Source organism: Sciurus vulgaris, assembly GCF_902686455.1.
Source record: "Sciurus vulgaris genome assembly, chromosome: 4".
NCBI classification, from domain to species: domain Eukaryota; kingdom Metazoa; phylum Chordata; class Mammalia; order Rodentia; family Sciuridae; genus Sciurus; species Sciurus vulgaris.
In genome coordinates, this window is record NC_136464.1 from 14377538 (window position 1) to 14401355 (window position 23818).

At 37.6% G+C, this 23818-nt stretch overlaps 1 protein-coding gene across 1 annotated transcript in view; it reads right to left on the reverse strand.

Moving 5' to 3' along the window:
• CCDC172 (coiled-coil domain containing 172) overlaps window positions 1–5173 on the reverse strand; it is a gene marked incomplete at both ends in the record, with an annotated part of 69611 nt that extends 64438 nt beyond the window's left edge. Inside the window, 2 exons of the mRNA XM_079136645.1 lie at window positions 4800–4885; window positions 5095–5173. Coding sequence (XP_078992771.1) covers window positions 4800–4885; window positions 5095–5173 — 165 coding nt within the window. The remainder of the gene's footprint in view (window positions 1–4799; window positions 4886–5094) is intronic.
• Window positions 5174–23818: the final 18645 nt, after the last annotated feature.

Below are 23818 nucleotides of genomic sequence, written 5' to 3' on the forward strand. Positions count from 1 at the left end.
ACAACGGAGTTTTACTCAGCCAAAAAGCAGCATGAAATTATGCCATTTGATGGTAATTGAATGAACTGGAGAACATAATACTAAGTAAAATAAGCCAGACTCAGAAAGTCAAGGGTTCATATGCAGAAGCTAGAGAAATAAGTAATAATAACAACAGACAGAATCTCATGAAAATAGAAGGAAAAAGTGGAGTAGTAGAAGTTGATATGGGGGAGGCAAGAAAGATGGCAAAGATGAGGAACTAGGGAATGAAACTGACCAACTTATGCTATGTACATGTATATCTCAATGAATTCCAATTTTACATGTAACTATAATGTACCAAATAAAAATACACTAAATAAATAGAAGGAAGACCAGTAGAGAAATAGGATCAGGGGAAGGAAGGAGAAAAAGGAGGAGGGGAGGGGAAAAGGGAAGTACTGGGGATTGAAATGGAGCAAACCATATAACATACATTTACGAATGTCAAAATGAACCCCGCTATTATATATTACTGTAACAAACTAATAAAAATATTAAAAAACTTATTGGTCACAATTAATGGAAATATAGGAATGTACAATTTCCATTTTATTTTCTAAAGTTGAGATTAAATAACATATGCTATTTAAACAAGTTGTTAACTAGAGGGGAGGAACAATGCCCTTCTTTCATTCAGGTTTTTTCTTGGTGGGATGCATCTGGGACTGAACTCAGGGAAACTCAACCACTGAGACTCATTCCCAGCCCTATTTTGTATTTTATTTGGGGACAGGGTCTCACTGAGTTGCTTAGCACCTGGATTTTGCTGACGCTGGCTTTGAATTCTCAATCCTCCTGCCTCCACCTCTGGACTCGATGGTATTATAGGCATGTGCTACTGTGCCCAGCTTTCAATCATATTTAAAAATTTTTTTTTTCTTTTGCAGCACTGAGGATTGAACCCAGGAGTGCTCTACCACCACCACCATCCTTTTTTACTTTTTATTTTGAGAGAGGGTCTAAGTTGTCCTGGCTGACCTCAAACTTGCCATCTTCCTGCCTCAACCTTCTAAGTAGCTGGGATTGCAGGCATGAGCAACTGCTCTTGGCCTTTAAGAAACTTTTATTCAATAATAAAATTAAATTTAGGCAGGATGTAAATTGTTCTTTGATAAAACAAATTTAGAAAGGAAAAAAACACTTTAATTATGAGACTCCATTTCAATATTATAAATGATGGTAATTTGTGATTTTGTTCTTTCCCTAATTAGGTAACAGAGTACTAAAGGATATGATTTTGCCTGATGTTCTGGGAGAGTTCCTAACTTTTACCAATTAAAAAAAGGAATGTGCACATTCTAAAGTAAAGAAGTAAACAAAGTCACCTTAGGTTACTTCTTTATTTCAATATAATTTTCCTTTAAAAATTCATGAAACATTATTTTATTATTGCTATAGTTATGCAATAAGTTAAAACTGGAAGAATAAACAAAATATTCATAAAACAGCCCTCAGATTTTCCTCCACGTACTCCTTCTTAAGGAATTATGGCATTATTTGGGGTTTCATATGTTTACAAAAATTAAATGCCCAAATGGTATGCCTTTTTAAAAAAATAGAATAAACTCTTTCAGATGCATAAAAGAAACTACAATTGTTCTGTGAGTCCTTACTTTGGGTTTGCTCTATCATCAATACTATAAAACCTTTCCTTGACTATTGGAAGCTTTGGGCATACTGGTAAGCATTAATGTAAATCCAAGGCATGTTCTCAGCTTTCTGTTTTCATATTACCAAACCTAACCAGGCTTACTGTAGCTGTCCAATTCACAAAGTAATCATACTATATAATCTGAGACTTTCACAACCATATATTTTAAAGGATCCATCGAGCCCTGAAAGGCAAATGCTATCATTCAAGTTCTAATTACATGCTACCTGGGTTTTACAGAATAGAAAAAAATGAATACTGTACTTCTTAAATACATTTTTTGACCATTAGCAACCTCCAAAATAAATGCCCCAAATATTTTCTGAACGTATGACTGTACAATAGCTCAAGCTCTGCCTTATCCAAATTGTGTTCTAGTTTCTCTTTATGTTGCTTCCACTTGACAAATGGGTCAATAAATGCCAAGTCGAATATTCAAGTAAATATGTTTTCATTATTATTGGCAGGCATATAATTAACTCTGAAAATAAAAGAAACAAGAAATCAATTTATGATTATTTCTTTAGTTCTTCCCATTAGTCATTTACATTATAATTGTAGTTCCACTTTTAAAATCTTTATATGCACACACAAACCATCTTGACTATAATTATAAATCAAATTATTTCAATTACAAATTAGTGTTGTATGAACTATGACCCTCATATGTTAATTTTATTAGTTAGATACAATTGTATTATTACCCAAGTATATGAGTTGATTAAAAAGCAACGCACATTTATGAGCCTATATTAATGAGGAATTTTGGCAAATGTTTCTAAACAATGTAAGAGATGTGCTTTGTCTTTTCCCTAATATGAACAGTTGACGTGACAGTTTCTTCATATATGTGCATATATGAACAATTTACATTTCCACTTTCAGGGAAAATAAATTCCTAACAGAAAATATTACAAAGAGTACTTTTTTTAACAAAGAAATTATTACAAAAGCAAAGCTTTTATTTTAAAAAATGTTATGTCAGGTCAATATCTTTGCCAATCTAGAAAAAATGCATTTTATACAAAACTTACATAAGTCACCTCTTAAAACTATTGTCTCCGATGCAAAGCTTCAAATGTATTATTACATGTCATGAAGAAAAGAGTTTAAGATGAACTTGAGAAATCTGTTTAATAAAATATGCTGTCATTACTCAAATGTTACTTTTAATACAGTAGTTTGTTTTTAAATTATGTATCATGAACAAGAAATTTAACCTTTTGACTTCCTTGCCTTTAAAAGAGAGGATAATGATGGTGCCTCATCGTAGGACTCAAGATTAAAGGAGTTAATACAGGTGAAGTATCTAGAACAGTGCCAGCCTAGAGGTGCTCACTATTAACTATGCACTATAAAGTATTATATACACTTTGTCTATTACTTATATTAGCTTCTGGTCACTTAGGAGCTATATTTTAATTCTTTTTCAATGAAAAGAAAGCTAGCATAATGACATTGTTTATGCTTTGCTTATCACACCAGCTTTTAGTAATGTTAGTAACAGCTGATTTATTTTATTCACAGGCAAAACAGAAAGTAGGGTCTCACCAAATAATAATTACAAATTCTCTTTTAAAAGTTAGCTGTCTGTCATAATGGGGAGCGGTGGAGGGAAGGAGAAAGGTTGGTCAATGGTGCACTCAGTTACAATTAGGAGAAATAAGTCCTGGTGTTCTACTGCAAAAAAGGGTGACTACAGATAACAGTGTACAGGGTATTTCAAAAGATAATGTGCAGAGCATCTTTTCTGTTTTTAATATTTTTTACTACAAAGAAATGATAATGTTTGAGGAATAGACATGCTTATCCTGATTTGAGCATTACAAAATGTATACAGGTATAGAAACATCACATGGTAACTATATATAATTTTTGTGTCAATTAAATAAAAATACAGCACTTTCCCTATTATCTACCACACAATTGGTATTCATTAATTCATTAAACACACTAAAGTATAGTATATGCTAGGCAATGGACATGAGAACAAAAAAAGGTAAGAAAAAAATTATAAATCTATTGCTCACAAAATAATGGGGGATATGAACATAAGCATATAGAGTTATTTAATCGAACTGTATCATGATGTCCAGGGAGGGCTTTATAGATGATGTTTGAGCAGGATATGAAAAGAAGAGCTAAAGATTATCAAGTGGAGAAGGTTCTAGGATCATTTTATTCACAAAGAAAACCGAAAATTCCTCACAACGTAAGTTAAAATGGACACACATAAAGCAAACACTTGCTCAGACGTCCCATTGCACACTGTTTGCTTAGTTCATCATTTGGTACTGAATACATGTTTTTTAATAACAGTCTGCTTCGACATGTACTGAGGGCTTCATTCGAACACACTTAAATGATGTTTTCAGTTTTCTATCTGTACCCATCTTCCAAATCAGACTTCAGAGAGATCCTCTTAAAACCACTTTTATCACATTTCTCCCTGATCAAGAACTTGTAATGGTTTCCTCCTATTCTCAGGTAGTAGCTCTCTACTTTTGACTAGATTTCTCTCCCAACAGGACTCCAGAGATGTTTTCTCCACTACTTCTGTCTGCCTTTTTAAAATACTAGCCACCCTTCAAAATTCTTTTTTAAGAAGCCACTGGATTCTTGCTCCAATTTAAAATATAACAGAACTTTATAAACGCTGCAGCAAAGAGAGAAATGCTAGTAGTATACTTTTGGATGAAAGACATGCCCCAGATGTAAAGAAATGAAAAACAAAAGGGGACTCATGTGAAGATTACATTCAATTCACTACATCAACACAGCACACTTAAATTATTTATTATTCACAATTTATATACTGCACTGACTACTTATTCTTCCAAAGACACTGGACTCTTTTAAAACCTTAACCATCCCACAAAGTGAATAATGAATTCTTTATTACTTTAACAGGTTTCTTTTGGGCAAGTTCATAGTAGAACTGAAGGTTATCACCAGATTCAGAATTTTAAAGATTATCAGAGGACAGCAAACTCCACCAACCAACTCAGAAAGTCCAGAGAGTCCTAGTTGAAGGACAAGTGATTAGATAATGAAAATATCCCCGCAAAACCAAGCTCACACGGATTTTATCAAGTGATAATTAGCATGCTGTCCACGTCAATACCTTAGATTCCAACTTGATTTTCTCTTCATTCAGTTCCTCTGTTGCTTTCTTAATTTTTTCACGACATCTGGTTATTTCTGACCTTACTGTAATACAAATCAAATCTTTAGACACACCAATCTTTCTCAAGTCCACATTCCAGTGGCATTTGGTAGGCCACTTTTCAGCTCTCTTCCCCTCCATGCAGAGGGCAAACTCCCTTAAAGGCCCTGACCACTACTTTGGGCTTTTTACCTTCCCCAAGCCCCCGGTGGAGAAGACAAAGGGTCCCAAGCAAAGGGCAGAAACACCCGACCTTCTCGTATCACGCGGCGACTCTCCTCAGCCTGGTGCTCGCTGAAGATGATGTGCTGAAACAAGGACTCTAAACTCATCTCGGGCCCGGCTCCCTTGAATCCTTTTCTGGCAGTTAAATATCTTATAACTGGGTCTGAGAATCCTGGAAAGACAATAAGGAAGGATTCTTCTAGCCTGTTCCCACCTGGACCTGCCTCCAACTCCCGTCCCTGCCCACGCCGAGCGCGCAGCCCCAGGCCCGCCACAGTGGAGGCCCAGGGCAGGGAGCAGCGCAGCATGGCCTCCGTCTCCCCCTTGACAGTTTCACGTCCGGTTTCCCGCCCAACCCGGACGCCCTGACAAGTCTTAAGCGCGGCCCTTTGCCCAGGGAACGCAGCCCCAGGGGCCGGGCCCAGAGGGGCAGTCTGGCCAGCAGCCCTTCCTGTGGCCAGTCTTCCTCCTTGAGCCTCACTTCTTAGGAACAAGACCTTCGAAGAGCTCGGACTCCGGGCAAAATGGCACTTGCTACCACTGCTAGGGAGGGAAACCCTTGGGTGGGGCTGAGGCCAACTTCCGGCCTTGGCCTCGCGAGAACTTCAAACTACGGTGGCTGGTTGGGCCCCTTCTGCAGTCAGAGTAGTTTCCTATGAATGAACACCAGAAGTCTTTAGTTCTTAAAGGGACTGGGGTGCTCAGGTTCCAAAATACAAACATCCAGTGTCACAAAATACAAAAGTACCCATGATTCTAAATATAAACTATTGCAAAGTCTTATCCTTGGGGGATGGCAAGAGTGCTAGAAATGTGCAATGTCTGACATTCCGCCTTAATCATTCCTTTGTAATCAGGGCATATCTTTTTTGTCTGCTTTAAAATTAATCATTGCCTTTTGTAATCAAGCTGCAGTAATATTAACACTTCAATATCTGTGCAATATGTGTCAGAGACCAAAGTGGTTACTAATTAAAGCTTAAACATGAAAGGCACCTTTGGGACTTTCGCATGGAATTTTTTAAATTAAAAAATAAAATATTTTTAGTTTTATTAGGTCAAAATATTGACATTGTAATAAACATTTGACATCATTTCTGAAAGTAAAATTGACATTGATTAAGCTCTGAAAAGTAATTTTTAGTTAGAATGTATTTAGAATTATGTAAAATAAGGTAAAAGTAAATTTTTGTCATATCACAATAGGCTTAATTAATATTTCATAAGTGCAGTAGTATAATCTGTTATAAATTTTAACCTATTCCAGATTTCTGCCTTAATTTCCACCAAGTCATGTATAATGAAGCAGAAAAGAATTACCCATAAGTATATTAAGAAGCAAATATTAATGAAAATTTGGCTATTGTCTTTCAGGTAACCCTCCTCACCCAGCATTTTTCCTTTACAAAACTTGAAATTATTGTGAATAGATAACAATTATGTATTATTATAATATAATAAAAGTATTTAATATTATTAAATAATATTATTCTAATAAAGTACTCTAATACAACTTATATTTGCCAAGTACTATTCTGAGTATACTTTTTCAAGAGGTCTTTTTTTGTGACTTTCATAGTGTAATTGAAACTGAGGCACAGAACAATTCTGTGAACAAATTGAATTCAATGAGTGATTTGATTCAATGACCATCTGAGATCTGGAGATACATTAATTCTTCTAGTATACTGATCAACTCTGTGAGATCAATGGTCTTGATATTTGAGGGACTGAGGCAGAGAGAGCTAAGTAACTTATCCAAGGTCACCTACAGTATCTAGAAAGTAGGAGAATCAGAATTTGAACCTGTATCTTGTCAAGGTTGCTAACCTAGTATATGGCAGAAAATTGAAACCAAGAAATCTGGAATCAGAAACCATAAATTCAATTTTGGATTCTGCTCTGTCTTTCCTCTTCACAAGCATTTACCATTTCATTCAAGACCCTTCTTAAGTGCATTTTTATAACTCATAATCCTCCATTTTATGAATGCATGTGTATAATTTAGATGTACAGAAATAAATTGGACTATTTTATCCATTCAATGATGGAAAACAAAGCTGAAATTGTGATTTGAGTCATTTTCTTTGAGCACTTGTTTGGAGGCTTCTGAACTGTACCACAGCAGCCATCAAAAGAAAGGGCTTCCAGAAGATAAACTATATTACTAATTAATATCACTCCCTTCAGAATTATTTCCTGTGGACTTGCACAGGGAGCAGCCTCACAAGGAGGCTGGTTTTCAAAAGCATGATGCTATTTAACATTCCAATTTTATTAGTTACATTCAAACTCCATTTATTATTTAACATGTTCTTTCTGTGCTGAAACTTGGCAGAGCGAGTTTGGGCAGCCTTTGGAGCCCATAGCCTCACTCACGTGGGAGTACGGAAGAGAGAGCTGCTGGAAAATTCAAGAGAGGGAGAATGGGGGAAGAAATGGCATCTTCATCTTCTACAGTTGTCTTCCTCACATCCCAGATCATTCTGTTGCTTTTAAAACTCATTAGAATCTTCATAGAGCTACTACAACTATAGGTATTAGCAGGGTTTTAATTTTTTATTTGGTTTATTGAAGCAAGCATAATTATGGAAGTTCACAACTCAAAGTTTACATTTTCATAATAACGAATAAAAGTAACATATTAAGATAGCAAAATGTTGCTATCATATATCTAGCTTTACTCATTCATTTTGTATAGTGTTAAGATTTTTTTCTCTTATAGATATATATGCTGATTATGTCCTACAATGTACAGAGCAAGAGTAGCATTACTTAAATTTATGCCAAATAAAAATGGTATATGACATGATAAAACTTTGTGAGCATACTATTTTCTGAAAATGTATCTTATAAGTCCAAAAAAAGAGAAATGATTCATTCAACAACTGTTTAATGAGTTTCTGCTTTTCATTCAACATTCATTCAACAAATATTATTGAACATCTCCTATGTGCCATATTAGAGAAACAACAAGAAGATTTAATAAGAAACAGAACTACATAGAAAACATTTTTCTTCCCCTGGATATTTCTAACCTCATTGGAGAATTATTATATTCTTCAGCATTTTGGCAGCAGTATAAACAACTGCTTTCAGATGTTTCAACAGATGTTCTTTAGAAAGAAAGCCAATTATTTGCATTGTGATACCCACATATGACTCTCAAATCCAAACTTTCCATCTGTAGATGTTTCACTGAATTGCATACCTATGGAGTATAAAAGTTAAGATCACTCATTGTCTCTCAACCTCAGACTTTTGTTCTGATAACACCAGCACCTGGGTTATGGCTCATCAATAAGTGCCTTGCTAGAAGGCCTTATGTAAGGCTATATTGCTCTTGTGATTTAAAATGCATTTCTTCCCCTTTCTTAGATTGATGACTTCTCTAAGTCCTAAAACAGGCTTGCAAATACTCACTAGCCCAGGGCATATATTTACAATTGAAAGAAGAAAAGTAATTCATTTATTTTATGTTTTTCTTAGGGCATCTACCACAAAGAAAAAATATAGGGGCTCAACCAAGTTTAACAACCATTTATTGGGTATCTACTAAATGTTAAATTCTCTCTGGTGTATTATAGGGGATACAAAATGGGAAGGTTGAGGCCCTGCCCTCCTGAAGGTCATAATCTATCAAATGAGACCAACATACACAAGTAACTCCTGGGAATACTAGAAAAAGATCTTCACACTTGTTCTATAGAATATGGTGGAGGAAGAGAAAGTCTGATACAGATGATCTGGGAAGTCTTATGGGTAGCAGATAAATATGAGCTGTGTTTTAAAGGAGGTCGGACCTTCACTAGATAGAAAGTAAGGGAGAAAAATGGGTTAAAATTAGATGGGGCCAATGTTTGTATGGTGTTTACCATTTTCACAAGTAGAGTGCAGAGCCATGTAATCTTTTGGCACAGCTGAGTGCCATGCCCAAGTCGCTCTATGCCATAAATTCATGGCAGAGTTAGAAGCGCTGGGAAAGAAGAGACTGACACTTAGCCTGTGTTTTGTAACTTGCTGTCACTGTTCACTTGGGCTGCTATAACCAAGTACCATAAACTATGATAGCTTAAAAACAAGGGAACTCTATTTCTCACAGTTTTGGAGACTGGGAAGCTCAATATGAAGGTGCCAGAAGATTTGGTATCTGATGACGGCCTTCTTCCTGGTTCATAGAATGAGTCTTTTCACGCCATCCTCACAAAGTAGAAGATGCTACCTACCATTATGCTGTCTCTTTTATAAGGACATTGATAAATCATGAGGGACTGCCTAACCATTTTCCTAAAGCTCCATATCAAATAGTCTCACCTTAGAGGTTAGAATTCAGCATATGAATTTTGGAGAGACCCAAAAGTTCAGACCATAGCATTCTCTGTGTGCCAACTGCCACCTGAGCCTTTGACATGAATATATTCTTTTAATCAACACAACACCTTTATGAGATCAATGCTTTGGTTGCTTGGGGAACAGAGGTGAAAAGAGCTAAGCAACTTATTCAAGGTACAAACGATAGCAAAGAAGTAGCAGAATCAGGATTTGAATCCCAATAGTCCTTTAACCACTTGACACTGCCTCTAAAATCTAGAGATTAGAGGAAATGAAACTATCCCAGTGGCTGTTCCATTTCCAGGCAGATAGATTTTCCAAAACTGCTTATTACCAATTAGTATTTTTTTTCCTGAAGACATTTTCAGACTTCTAAAATATGGATTAGTAATGCAGTACTTCTGTAATGAACTAAAATAGAATGTGATCTAAAGAAAAACAATTGAGAATGGGTCATACCTTTGTGTAAATATGTATATAACCAGCTATGTATCTAATATGCAAACATAAAAATGAGATTCATATACAAAGTACTGCATTAGTTTCCTAATATTTATATTAGTTTCCTAGGGCTGCTATAACACTGTGTCACAACTGGGTGTTTTAGAACAACAGAGATTTGTTCTGTTACAGTTCTGGAGTCTAGAAATTCAAAGTCAAGGTGTCAGCAGTTGGTCCCTTCCAAGTGCTCTGAAGGGAATTTGAAAACATCTTGCATGATCCTTTAATTTTTTTAGGTATTAGCACTGAGACCAGGCAGTTATGAATATCCACAATTTATGTACATACTGTTAACACCAGGGCTAGGTCTAGAACTCCCTCCTAGTTCCTCTGTTCTAATGAAAGATCTTTTCTGTTCACCAATGACTTTCAACCACTTCAGTTAAAACACCTCTTTTATCTGTTTTCTATATTGAACTTTCTTTCAAGAGTGTAAAGAAAGAGTATAACACTCAGGGTACAGGGCTGGCCTGGGACAATTAATCTAATGCAAGGACCCTTCTTTGGTGAAAGACCTCTACAATGAGATCTACAGAACACTAAAGAAAGAAATTAAAGAAAATTTTAGAAGATGGAAAGATCTCCCATGTTCTTGGATAGGAAGAATTAATATTGTCAAAATGGCCATACTACCTAAAGTGCTATACAGATTCAAGACAATTCCAATTAAAATCCCAATGGTGTACTTTACAGAAATAGAGCAAGCAATTATGAAATTCATCTGGAAGAATAAGAAACCCAGAATAGCTACAGCAATGCTCAGTAGAAAGAGTGAAGCAGGGGGTATCGCAATACCAGATCTTCAACTCTACTACAAAGCAATAGTAACAAAAATGGCATGGTATTGGTACCAAAATAGACAGGTAGATCAATGGTACAGAATAGAGGACATGGACACAAACCCAAATAAATACAATTTTCTCATATTAGACAAGGGGGCCAAAAATATGCAATGGAGAAAAGATAGCCTCTTCAACAAATGGTGCTGGAAAAACTGGAAATCCATATGCAACAGAATTAAACTAAACCCCTATCTCTCACCCTGCACAAAAATCAATCACAATGGATCAAGGACCTTGAAATCAGAGAAGAGACCCTGCATGTTATAGAAGAAAAAGTAGGTCCAAATCTTCAACTTGTTGGCTTAGGATCAGACTTCCTTAACAGGACTCCCATAGCACAAGAAATAAAAGCAAGAATCAATAACTGGGATAGATTCAAACTAAATGGCTTTCTCCCAGCAAAGGAAACTATCAGCAATGTGAAGAGAGAGCGTACAGAGTGGGAGAAAATCTTTGCCACTCATACTACAGATAGATCATTAATTTCCAGAATATATAAAGAACTCAAAAAACTCTACACCAAGAATACAAATAATCCAATCAACAAATGGGCTGAGGAAATGAACAGACACTTCACAGAAGAAGATGTACAAGCAATCAACAGATATATGAAAAAATGTTCAATATCTCTAGTACTAAGAGAAATGCAAATCAAAACTACCCTCAGATTCCATTTCACCCCAATTAGAATGGTGATTATCAAGAATACAAGCAACAATAGGTGTTGGCGAGGATGTGGGGAAAAAAGTACACTCATACATTGCTGGTGGGGCTGAAGATTAGTGCAGCCACTCTGGAAAGCAGTGTGGAGATTCCTTAGAAAACTTGGAATGGACCCACCATTTGACCCAGCTATCCCACTCCTTGGCCTATACCCAAAGGACTTAAAATCAGCATACTACAGAGATACAGCCACATCAATGTTCATAGCTGCTCAATTCACCATAGCCAGATTGTGGAACCAACCTAGATGTCCTTCAATTGATGAATGGATAAAGAAACTGTGGTATATGTATACAATGGAATATTACTCAGCCATAAAGAATGATAAAATTATGGCATTTGCAGGCAAATGGATGAAATTGGAGAATATTATGCTAAGTGAGATAAGTCAATCTCAAAAAATCAAAGGACGAATGATCTGATAAGCGGATGATGACACATAATGGGGGTGGGAGGGGTTAGTGTTAGTGTTAGGGTTAGGGTTAGGTTAGGGAGGGGGACAAGAATGGAGGAAGAAAGGACTGTATAGAGGGAAAAGAGGGGTGAGAGGGGTGTGAGGGGTGGGGGAGGGAAAAAATAACAGAATGAATCAAACAACATTACCCTATGTAAATTTATGATTACACAAATGGTATGCCTTTATTCCATGTACAAACAGAGAAACAACATGTATCCCATTTGTTTACAATAAAAAAAGGACCCTTCTTTTTTAAAGAGGTAAAATAGATGGTAGATCAGTTGATTGATTGATTGATAAAGGCACATGCATGCATGCATCCATACATATACAGATGTACATACACATGATAAAATAATATACAGGTATTAGAGTGCTTAAAATATCAATATCATTTTCAGTCTGATAGGTCTACAAATAGAAATGAAGGTAAACTGTCAATTTTTCATCACTAAGAAAAGCAAACTTGTTTTTGGTTGAGAAATATAGTACATTGAAGAAATTCCATTAACACTTTAGGAATCATTAAATATCAAAATCTCTGAAAAAAGAATTTATATTATAGCTAGAGAGCTTGGATTTTTACATTGTCAGAGCCCAGAGCCCAGCACAGGGACTAGGAAGGCTGCCCCAGGTGTCTTATCCAAGAGAACAGCCTGTCGGCTCTGGAAAGATATCCAAAACTAAAAATGGAGACCACTATTCTCCACTAAGTATCATTCATTTGTTTACTCAATAAGTCTGTGTCAGGCAGGAAAGAATTTGGTACTGGAAAGACAAATAAGATAAGGAGCGTGCAATCTCCTCATATCGAGTTGTAGTTTCCATGACAATAAATTGAAGTGGTTTTTGGATTATGTTGAAATAACTAAAAAAGAAAATTAAGACTTTTTTCCATGTCAGTTAGTTGTTATAATCAATATATTTTTTGCTTACATAATAAATACATAGCTACTTACCCACTAAACAATTGCATTTTGGTTGTTGAGTAGATCTGAACTTGAGCAAATAACATGTTTTACTCTATTTAGTTTCTAATTAAGATTTGCTATGAATGAAGATTTCTTTTAATTTCAGTGAATTAGTCATAGAAATTATTTGGGAATTTGGGATAAATTTTAATATTTCTATTACTTTCTGTGAATTATTCATAGTGACTCTGGAAAGTTTGGAAAACATAATGTGCATATTTACATATATGTGTATTGGTAGAGTGAATCATAAATACTATTTCTTCTTAAAACACTTTGCTAAATTACTCATTTAACAGGATTAAATTACTTTATGCTTTCAATGTTTAAAATGACTTAAGTGGCCTTAGTACAATAGCATTACATTATAAAAACCAGACACTGCCATTATTTTCCCTCCACGATCCCATAGACAGCTCAAAATGTTTTATTATAGTTTACATGGCTCATAAACCTTATCTTTTATTTGACATTGCAGGTGTGTTGATAATAGAATATAGAAAACCCTGTAAGATGGTTAAAGGAAATAATTAGTTAACATTTAAATAAAAGAGCTCACCAAGAAACATTTTAAACAAAGAATGCTCTGAATATTTCCTAGGTAAGTAAGTAGTTCTGAAATAGATTGAATGACATGAAAAAAAGAATGAAAGGAATGTAAACATATGAACACACATAAAGAAATACTGCAAAATATTAGAATTGCTGAGGAAGTTGTGTATTTGTCATCATTTGATACTCTTATAGTTCTATACTTGTTATATCTCATCATTCTACCTATAAAATATCTACATACACAGGTTTCCTAAACCATTTGATGGTTATGGTTTGACTATAAAGTGTCCCCCAAAAGTTCCTGTGTTAATGCAGGAATAGTCAGAGATGAAATTATTAGGTTATGAGAGTTGTAGCCCAATCAGTGAATTAATTCATTTTCTTGATTCATAATTTGAGTGGACTAGCTGGGTGTTAACTGTAGGCAAGTGGGGCATGACTGGAGGAGGTAGGTCACTGGGGGAAATGCCCTGAGGATTATACATCTTGTCCCCTTGGCTTTCTCTCTCTCTCTCTCTCTCTCTCTCTCTCTCTCTCTCTCTCTCTCTCTCTCTCTCTCTCTCTCTCTCTCTCTCTGTTTCGCTCCCCTTCCTGGCTGCCATGTCCTGAGCTGCTTCCATCTGCCAGGCTCTTTCACCTTGATGCTCTACCTCACCTCCTTCCCAGAGCAATGGAGTCTGCAAACCATGGACTAAAACCTCTGAAACCATGAACCTAAAATGAACTTTTCCTCCTTTAAGTTGTTCTTGTCAAGTATGTTGATCACAATGATGGAAAATTGACTAGCACAATAATCTACCCATTACCATCTCCTTTTTTTAAGGCATTAACCCAGAGAAAATTCAGAACAGCTGAGATCCCACATGGTTTTCATGCCTTAGCCTCCAGTGAATAAATGAAAGGACTGTGCACACAGGATCCAAACTCTCATAAAAAAGATTCATGGTGATATTCTTAGAACAAATTAATAAAACCTAAGAGAACTTGTCAGGAAAATGTCCTAAAGATGATTTTATTTCAGTAATTGTTGTATTTTAAATGCTTTCATTTTCTTTTGTGATGTCTTTTATCTTACTTACAGATGCTATTACTCATAAAATATGATATTTCAGTCCAGAAGGCTGTAACTGTAAATGAAACATAACAGTCTCATCTAGGAGTAGATAAGGAGATTCAAATCTCCTGCTTCACAGTGTGAGCTGATTACCACAGAGGTCACAAAGCTACTTTCCACTTCCTTTAAGAGCCGGGTGTGATATTTTATGTAACTGACCAAACACCTTTCTTTCTTTTATTCAGTCCCAGCATCTGATTGACAGCCTGTCTCAGTGGTGTACATGATGGACTAGCAATTCTGTGCCCTGAGAATGTTGTTATAGCCTCAGGATGAGTCCATCAGGAATGACTACAGAGCTCTTCAGTAAGCATTTATTGAAGGCCTACTGTGTGCCAGACTCTATTCCATAACAGTGAATAGGATAAATGAGCTTGGCACTAACAGATCCTACAGGGGCAACTCAAACAAGGTTCACATATGCACTAATTCAATGAAAACACAGGAAGTGTATCCAACAAAACAGTGTGGGATAGGGACCTGCTGCAGACAGTATGAGCAACACATTCATGTTCCAACAGTACCTCAGGCTGGGCAGAACTTGGCATCTGCAGAACAGAGAGGAAGCCAGTGGGGTCAGTGCACAGATGGGTTGTCAAAAGGGTCAGGGTCCAATCGTTCAGGCCTTGAAGGCAATGGAAGGAATTTTGAATTTTATTCAAAATTCAGAGGAAGACCCTACAGAGATATGCAGAGCAATAATGGCATTTGAAGAATAAGATGACAAAAAAGTGCTGCTCACTTGGTGGAGGATTAACAACACATCATCATGGAAAGATTGAGTGTGTTGACCCCCATCCAGGACTCAGTTTGACTGATAACTTGCCGTATGACCTCGAGTGAGTCATTGACTCTCTTTCCCCCTTATTTCACTTTATTTCAAAAGGGGGTAGGAGAGGCAAAGTAGAAGAAAGGGAAGCAACAGGAGAAAGGAAATAAACAACTTGTAGATGGAGTTTTCAGATTGTAGGACACATAGAAATGAATCAAGAAATGCATTAGAATCATTGCCTTCGTCACTTTGGTTGAGGATTCATATCAAGATCTTAAGGAAGAAAAATTCAAGAGTCATGCCAGAATCCACTTTACATTCTAAATTTTGAATTTAGTAAATTCTATACTTAAGTGTATACCCACTAGAAATTCACTGGTATACCCATTCTGACTGTAAATACATTCAAACACTCCCACACTGATAGGCAAAGAATCACTGCCCTAGGCTCCAGTACCAACCCATCGCCTCTGTTGTCCACCTCCACAACATGCAGATTTACCCGCAAACCAGCATGTAACTGGTTAGCACCTGGCTTAGCTGACAAGGATCCTAATCGATGTTAGTTCTGATTACTCAGTGCCTTATGGCTACTATTAATAAAATCATCACAAAATTAAATGACCTAAAATAGTACAAATTTGTGATCACATTTTTCTAGCAGTCAGAAGCCTGAAAGAGGTCTTAGGGAGTCAAAATCAAGGTATCTATAGTCTTTCTGGAGGCTTGAGGAGATAATTCCTTCCCCTTTAGCTCATAAAAACTGCCCACTTCTGTTGGCTCCTGGCGTCTTCCTTCCTCAAGCCAACAGTATAATAATGTCTTCCAATCTCTCTCCTGTTCTTACACTCCTGCTTCCTCTAATAAAGACTCGTGTGATTATATTGCATTCACACCTATTATCTTTATAAACCCTCATCGCAAAATCTGCAAAGTAACCACATTTCCAAAATCCTGTTAGCCATGTAAGGTGGCATATTTTCAAGTTTTCAGGATGAAGATGAGGATGTCTTTGGGGCCATTATTCCATCTACATGGTAGCTCTGTATTTTAAACATCATATCTGAGTGTATACAATAAGAGTCATAGAGTGCTCATAAAAAATGTGTCACAGTCAGAAGGTGAGATATGGGAGGAAAGAATATAAGTCATATAGGAAAAACTTAAAATAGGCCAATGACTCAAGAACTTTCTGGAATACTTCAGACCTTTAATTCTCTCCTGTGTTAGTAGGTACCAGTGTCAAATAGGCGAAATAGTTAAAAAGAGAAAAGAGTCAGGGCAATCAAGTGAGAAAGAGGGAGAAAGAACACAATTTTCACTGGCAAGTCCAAAGCTCCTATTAGGATTCAGGAGAGGAATAGGGCAGAGGAGGGACCCTCAGGTGGATAGATCCCCATGAGGACAAGAAGAGACTCCATAAATGGAGGGAGGTGGTATCCCAGATCAACCCCAACTCCCCCACGCTCAGGTGTCTCCTGATCTAGGATACTAGAGGAAAACAGTGTGAAAAATGGGCATAGAAAGCTAACGACTTTTGAAAGTACTTTGTAATTTAATGCCCAAGGGATTGGTTGTTGAGTTTTGGGGAAATTTTTAAGATATGTAAAGGTGTTGGGGGCTGTGCCATGTTGGCGGCGCCGGGATGGCGCCTGATCACACCGGCAGCGAGGAGGTTAATTGACATAAGCACACTCAGGTGATTTTCTCGTCCACACACACAATGTATGCGCATGTGTTCTCGAGCACTAATTGCCTGCTCGGAGCAAGAGGCGTGGCCCTGCTCTCCACCTCCTGGAGGTGATATAAGCGTAGGCGGAGCGAGACAGAGACAGCAGCCATTAGCAGAAAAGCAGTAGCAGAAGATACGCGGCTCGGCAGTAGCCAGAGAAGAAGACACGCCACAGCAGCCATTAGCAAAAAAGAAAGAACACAGCAGCCAGAGGGAAAAAACACGCAACAGCAGCCATTAGCAGAAAAGCCAGAAGAAAGAACACAGCAGCGAGTAGGGGCAGCGGCGGAAGGCAGATCGCAGAACGGAGAACTGAGACGCATCACTAGGGCACCTTGGGTGGACGTACCCTTAGTTCACAGGATGCAGGACTTTAAGGTGTAGCAAGTCTCTTCCTCTAAGCTCTAAGCAAAGCCTGTCTTTCAAAGTTTCTCTCTTAAGCAAAGTCTCTTTCTCTCTGATAAGCAAAGTCTCTCTCTCTCTCCTCTCAAAGCAAGTAAACCTCATTTCCTCTATCCTCTATAAACAAACAAGCAAGAAAGCAGTGCACTAAAGAGAAAGATAGAAGTGCCTCAGTTTCCACTCCACCACCCATAAGACCTGTGCAAGTTGTTGCTGCAGGCGGTGACAAATATCCATGGATTTTTGTACCGCAAAGAGCCAGCGACATAAAGGAAAGCTGATCTAGTTTATCTCCTTTTGGCCAGCAGAAGCCATATCTGATGAGTCTTTCTGTATCAAATGGTGACTTATAGGTAGTGGGAATGAATGTCTTGAAATAAAATCTAAGTGCCACAGGAAGTGCTAGGAAGGGCCATTGGGGACTTGTGCACACCATGCATTCCTGGCTTCTGGAAGTATCAGGAAAATAGCAGGTGCCCAATAACTGGGTTGAATGAATAAAGGAAAATGAATGTGTGCAAAGGTTTGGTATAAACATCAGGTTTTGCTGTAAACAATGGACATTCAAATGTTTGTTTTAATAACTAGAAAAGGCTGGAAACCAATACTTAGATTCAGTGTGGTGGCATTTCCACATACCATATCAAAGCCTAAGTGATCAAATGAATTTAAAGGCTTATGTTCCTGTCTATAAATAAGGCTGCCAGATTTAGTAAATAAAAATACAGAATGTCCAGTTAAATTTGAATGTCAGATAAACAGCAAATAATTTTTTAGCCTAAGTGTGTGCCAAACAGTGCACAGCAGCCTATCTACAAAATCAAATTCTGTATTGCATAACTTTGTAAAGATGTTATGTTTTTAATGATAGTATTATTCAGGAAGAAAAAGAAGGCATTTTCACCAGATAGGTACAAAATGGGGGGTAGGAGATGGTAGAAACCAGCTGTGTTGTATTGTGCAGTTTTGAAAGCATGCTTTTCTCTGAGCCAGGGCCCATGAAGGAGGACTGAAATTCAGCTTCTCATAAATTCTGCAGAGATACCAGGGAAGTAATCAGCAAGGATAAAATCTGAAGGGAAGGTCCGTGAGGCAGGTAAGAGCTGCTGTGTCCGCATTACCTGAAGCACCCACAATCCCACAATGCAGGACTGGGGAAGGAAGCCAAGGCGAAGGAAAGAATCGTCCCAAGAGAACACTGCTACATTGCCTTTAGAAGAAAGCACCCCATTTCAGCCTCTACAGCTACTTAATTTTGTGTGCTTGTTGTGCTTGCTCTGTGCATAAAACACAGTTGCATGTGTTCTGTGTACTGTGTGGTCTAGCTTCACGTTGCCCTATTGCTGGAGAAGTAATGCACTGTTTTCCTTAGAAAGGCCACGGAGTCGCTGTGTTCATTTGTGCCTGATCCAAAGAATCTCTATTGATGCCTTTTTTCCCATCCGACATTTACATGCTACCTGACTGTTAGGCCTGAAAATACCAGATGGAGCTTGGAAGCAGAGCAGACACTGTTGTCATAGAAACGAGATGCTATCCCAGCTCTGTGCAGCTGCCATCTTTTTTCCCTCCCCCTCTCATTCTTTCACCATGAGGAGTTCTGATAGGGAAAAGTACCCATAAAATGTAGAGATTCCCTCCCCACACATATACCCTCACCCACCTTGGAATGCACCTACCCACTGTTATACATCCTTCAGTTTCCTAAGAGCTTGACACTGTAGGAAAATGACTAGATTTCCAGGTCTTCTAATCAGAGTATAACTGGTAAGCCCATGCTTTGACATCATCTTCTTCCCTTAAGCTGTGATGATGCATTTGTCCTGTCCCAGAATGAGACAAATATCCATTGGAGCCAGGGGAGCATCAGCTTTGACATTTCTGGAAATGCAACCTAAGTGTTTGTAACTGCTGTGCAATGTCTGTGCTCAGCAGGCGAGTGGGGAGTGACCTCTCCGGATTCTCTGAATTCCCTACAGTAGCGAACAGAATGCTGAGCACGCAGGAGCAGCATGATAAGCGCTTGTGGCTTGGTGTCCAAACTTACGGGATGCAGGTTTTAGCCATGGGCCCTCACCCCCACTGCTGCCTGGCCTCTTCTGGAAGCTACGGAATTCTCAAGGCAATGGGACTGTGAGGAAGTGCTCAGCACAGATGGGAAGATGGGACAGTGATATTTTTTAGTAGCAAACCTGATTTTGTGTCCCTCTACATTTGGTACCAGGTTAAATCCTAGTGCCTTAAAGCAGTGTTTAAAGGCGCTACGTTGAGCAGTACAGGGCTAAACTTCCATCAAATGGAAGCAGTTAGGCAATGGTTCATGTGTTAGTTTCCCATTGCTGCTGTCATAAGCTTCCACATACTCAGTGGCTTAAAATGATACACATTTTTTTTCTTACAGTTCTAAAGGTCACAAGTCCAAACCAGTTTCACTGGGCTAAAGTCAACATGTCAGAGGGGCTGGTTCCTTCTGCAGGCTCTAGGGTAGAATCTCCTTCCTCACCTTCTCCCACTCCTAGAGTAGGTAGAACGGGCTCCCTCTTTAGAACCCCAGCAGCCTAGCATCTTGCTTCCATCATTACCTTGCTTTCTGCACTCTGTCGAGTCTCCTTCTGCCTCCCTCTTGTAAGAACACTTTGGTTACATTAAAGGACCCATCGGTTAAGCAAGATAGTCTCCCATCACCAAATTCTTAATTTAATCACGTCTGCAGCCTCCCTTTTGCCATAGAAGGTATTTTGCCATTCACAGATTCTAGGGATTGGGCCTGGATATTTGGGAGAGCCATTATTCAGCCTACTGTAGTTCCTAAACCTGGATGATTATTGCCTGGAAATCTTCTAAAAAATGAAAATCTTCAGACCCTGTGCTGGATTTATCCTACCAGAATTTCTTGGGGTGGGAGCCTATGAAACTCTCTTTGTAAGATTCTCTCCAGCAATGCTGTTGAAACCTCTGTTAAGAATGTTCTCAGGCTCTTTTCTAAACATATAAAGTGAAGATTTAGTAACACTGTGATTGGGTTTTCTGGATCATGTTCAAAGTCAATGAGGGTGTGTGGGGAGATTTTTAAACCATATTTGGAAGCTTGGAAGTTCATAATGTCCTCTAGGGTCACACTCCTCCCACAGAAGAGCTTTGTCAAAGCAATGATTAGCCTAGCAACTCTTCAGTTTAATGGTAAGGATATGAAAACCATTTGCTAATGCCTCCCTAGACCTTCAACTGTATGAAATACATATCTTGATATCCAATGCTGTTTCTTATCCTTACAGAGGCTTTCCCAGTTACTTCCTCAGAACACTCTTTTCCTTTGGAGATATTTCCATGTTGCTCTCTGAGCTCTGAAAGTTGCCTATTTTGCCCACTTTAAGAAAAATGGCTATGGCAGAGGAAAAAACCCGTACAGTATCTTTAGAAAAACTCTAAATATTTCATTGTTTCTTACTAAACATACATTATTAACTCTGTAATGTAAATATTTTATGGCCTGCAACTGGCATTTTTGGAATATATTGGTATGTTTGGAGAATTGCGGTTCGGTTGAAAATCCTACACTGCATACCCAGCTCATATTTAAGTTACATGACTCTTTAAAAAGCATTTAACTCTCAGAATTAAGGGAGTAATAGAATCTATTTTTCAAAGGAGCCTGAAGGACCAAACTCAGAACCTGAGACAGCACATTTATGTGAAAAAAGAAAGTTGTGGAAGCTGTAACAGCTCAGAGTTTCCATCCAAGGGACGACAGCGTGATATAGATCCCCGTGCCAGAGTGGGTCTAATTTCATCCAGGGGACAGAAGGGACAGACATATCCATAGCCAGCTCATCAGAATATCCATAATCTGGGTGGGAGAGAAATCTGAGGAGAGTTTCACCACACAGAGAAAAGCAGAAAATCTTCCCCAGCTTTCAGAGAAGGATTTGGAGTTGTGCATAGGACAAGAAAATCCTTTGATTAAAAATGGCCATCTATCAGAACATTTAAACTAGGTTTTCAAGTATAGACCTAAACTATTTGGAATTTTTTTTTTTTTTTAAATTCCAGGGACTCTCCAATTCAGAGGTCATAGAAGCTGCCATCTTTCTAAATTACAGCCCATTTCAGAGGTTGGCTGTGATCCAGGAGGTTGCATTATTCCAAATTGCCTGTCAAAAACTGTCAAAACACTGCCATTATCAAAAGTAGTCCTTTTAAATAATTTTCTCACTCTTTTTCCTTAAACTTTACTGGCATTGAGCCTGAATATCATAGCTTGTAGGCCTAGTAAGTGAAAGCCTTTCAAATGTGAAGTGGCAAGAAAAAAAATTCTAGACCTACAATGACATACAAAATTTTAGGCAGAAAATTGAGTCAAACTTACCGATGCCATCTCTCCTGAAGCAATAGCCATTGCTGATCTATATGGGGAATGGAATATAGAAAGTATGAGTCTGAACAGTATGGTTTTTTTACCCACATTCAAAAATGTGGAACGAATTTCAGAGTTAGTTGTGAGTCTCCACATTTTTCCTTCTTTCCAATTTGTGACAAAAAATGTTGTAACTTACCTATTTCCCTCTTTTCATAAATATGGAAATGGACACCTGGACAGCTGTCTTATTTACCCAAGACTTCATCCCAGATCTGAACCTGAATACTGTACCTCCCCAACTTTAATGAGGTATAGTTGATAGATAAAAATAGTATATATTTGAGATGAACAACATGATTTTCTATTTAAATACATTGTGAAATTATTAGCATAACAAAGCTAATTGATATATCCCATTTACTTCACAGAGCTGCCTTTTGTTTTGTTTCTTGGTAAGAACACTTAAGCTCTGCCATCTGAGCAATTATTAAGTGTATAAGACAGTATTATTTACTGTGATCATGGAGTTGTACAGTTGACCTCTGGAATGAATGAGCCCCACACAATTGAGATTTGTATCTTTGACTAACATCTTCCTAGAAATCATGGTTGTACTCTCTGTTTTCATGAGTTTGACTTTTTTTTAGATTCTACATGAAAGTGAAATAATAGTGCATTTGTCTTTCTGTGCCAGGTTCATTTCACTTAGCATAATGTCCTCTAACCTCATCCATATGAACACAAATGGTAAGATTTTCTTGTGGAAGACTCATATATCATAGGGTAAATCTACCACATTTTATCAACTTGTCTATCGAGATACAATTGTGTTGTTTCCCTATCTTGCCTATTGTGAATAATGCTGTAATAAACATACTGTAAATGGTATAGCCATTATGGAAAAGAGTATGGAGGATCCTGAAAAAAATAAAATTAGAACTACCATATGATCCAGCAATTCCACTTGTAGGTATGTATCCAAAAGAAATGAAATCAGCATCTTGAAGATATATCTGCACTCTCATAGTCTTTTTATACATATTCTAGCCCTCTTTTTAAATTGGAAATCCCTTGCTTTTATCTTTTCTTTTTGAATTTGGATTTGACTCTAGAATTCTAGCACTTGGATTAGAAAAACCTTCCTCAAAAAGAGAGATCCCTGCCAACTACATTCTCTTGTGTATTAGTCAGCTTTCCATCACTGTGGCAAAACACCTGAGAAAACAAATTTAAAGGAGGAAAGATTTATTTTGGTTCCTAGTTCCAGCCCACGGTTACTCTGCTGTTTGTAGGTCTATGGTAAGGAAGAAGAACATCATGGTGGGAAACGTGTGGTGGAGCAGAGTTGCTCACCTCAGGGTGCCCAAGAAGTAGAGAGAAAGAGAAAGAAAGAAAAGGCCAGAGACAAAATACACCCTGAAGGACATGCTCTCAATGAACTACTTCCTCTACCTTCTCAAGTTTCCACCACCGCCCAATAGCACCACCAGCTAGGGATGAAGCCTTCAATACATGAGTCTTTTGGAGGACCAAGTCTTCAATACATGAGCTTTTAGGGGACATTACAGACCAAACTATAACATCTTGGATTTAGAACTGGATGTTTAAACTTCAATTCTAGCAAAGAATTTCAACAACTATTCTGTTTAAAACCATTTATCTTTCAAACAGTATAAGATGACAAAATATTTTAGAGAGACTGCACTTATTTTGAGGCATTACAATTCAAGCTGCGAATTAGGAAATCAACAGGATAATTCAGTCCTACAATCACTGTGACATTCTTATTTGTCAACAACTAGTTTTTAGAAGAAACAGAACTCAAAGAAAATGTGTAGCTTCCAAATTCAGACAAAGAAATCCATGGAAATATTTCTTTAGACTATCAGTAGTATATTATAGAGGAAATTCAAAGCAGGTGAATTCTTTTAACAGAAAGACAATGCTTGAACAAATGTAGCATAAAGATGTTTCAAAATGAATCTGCAGCTTCT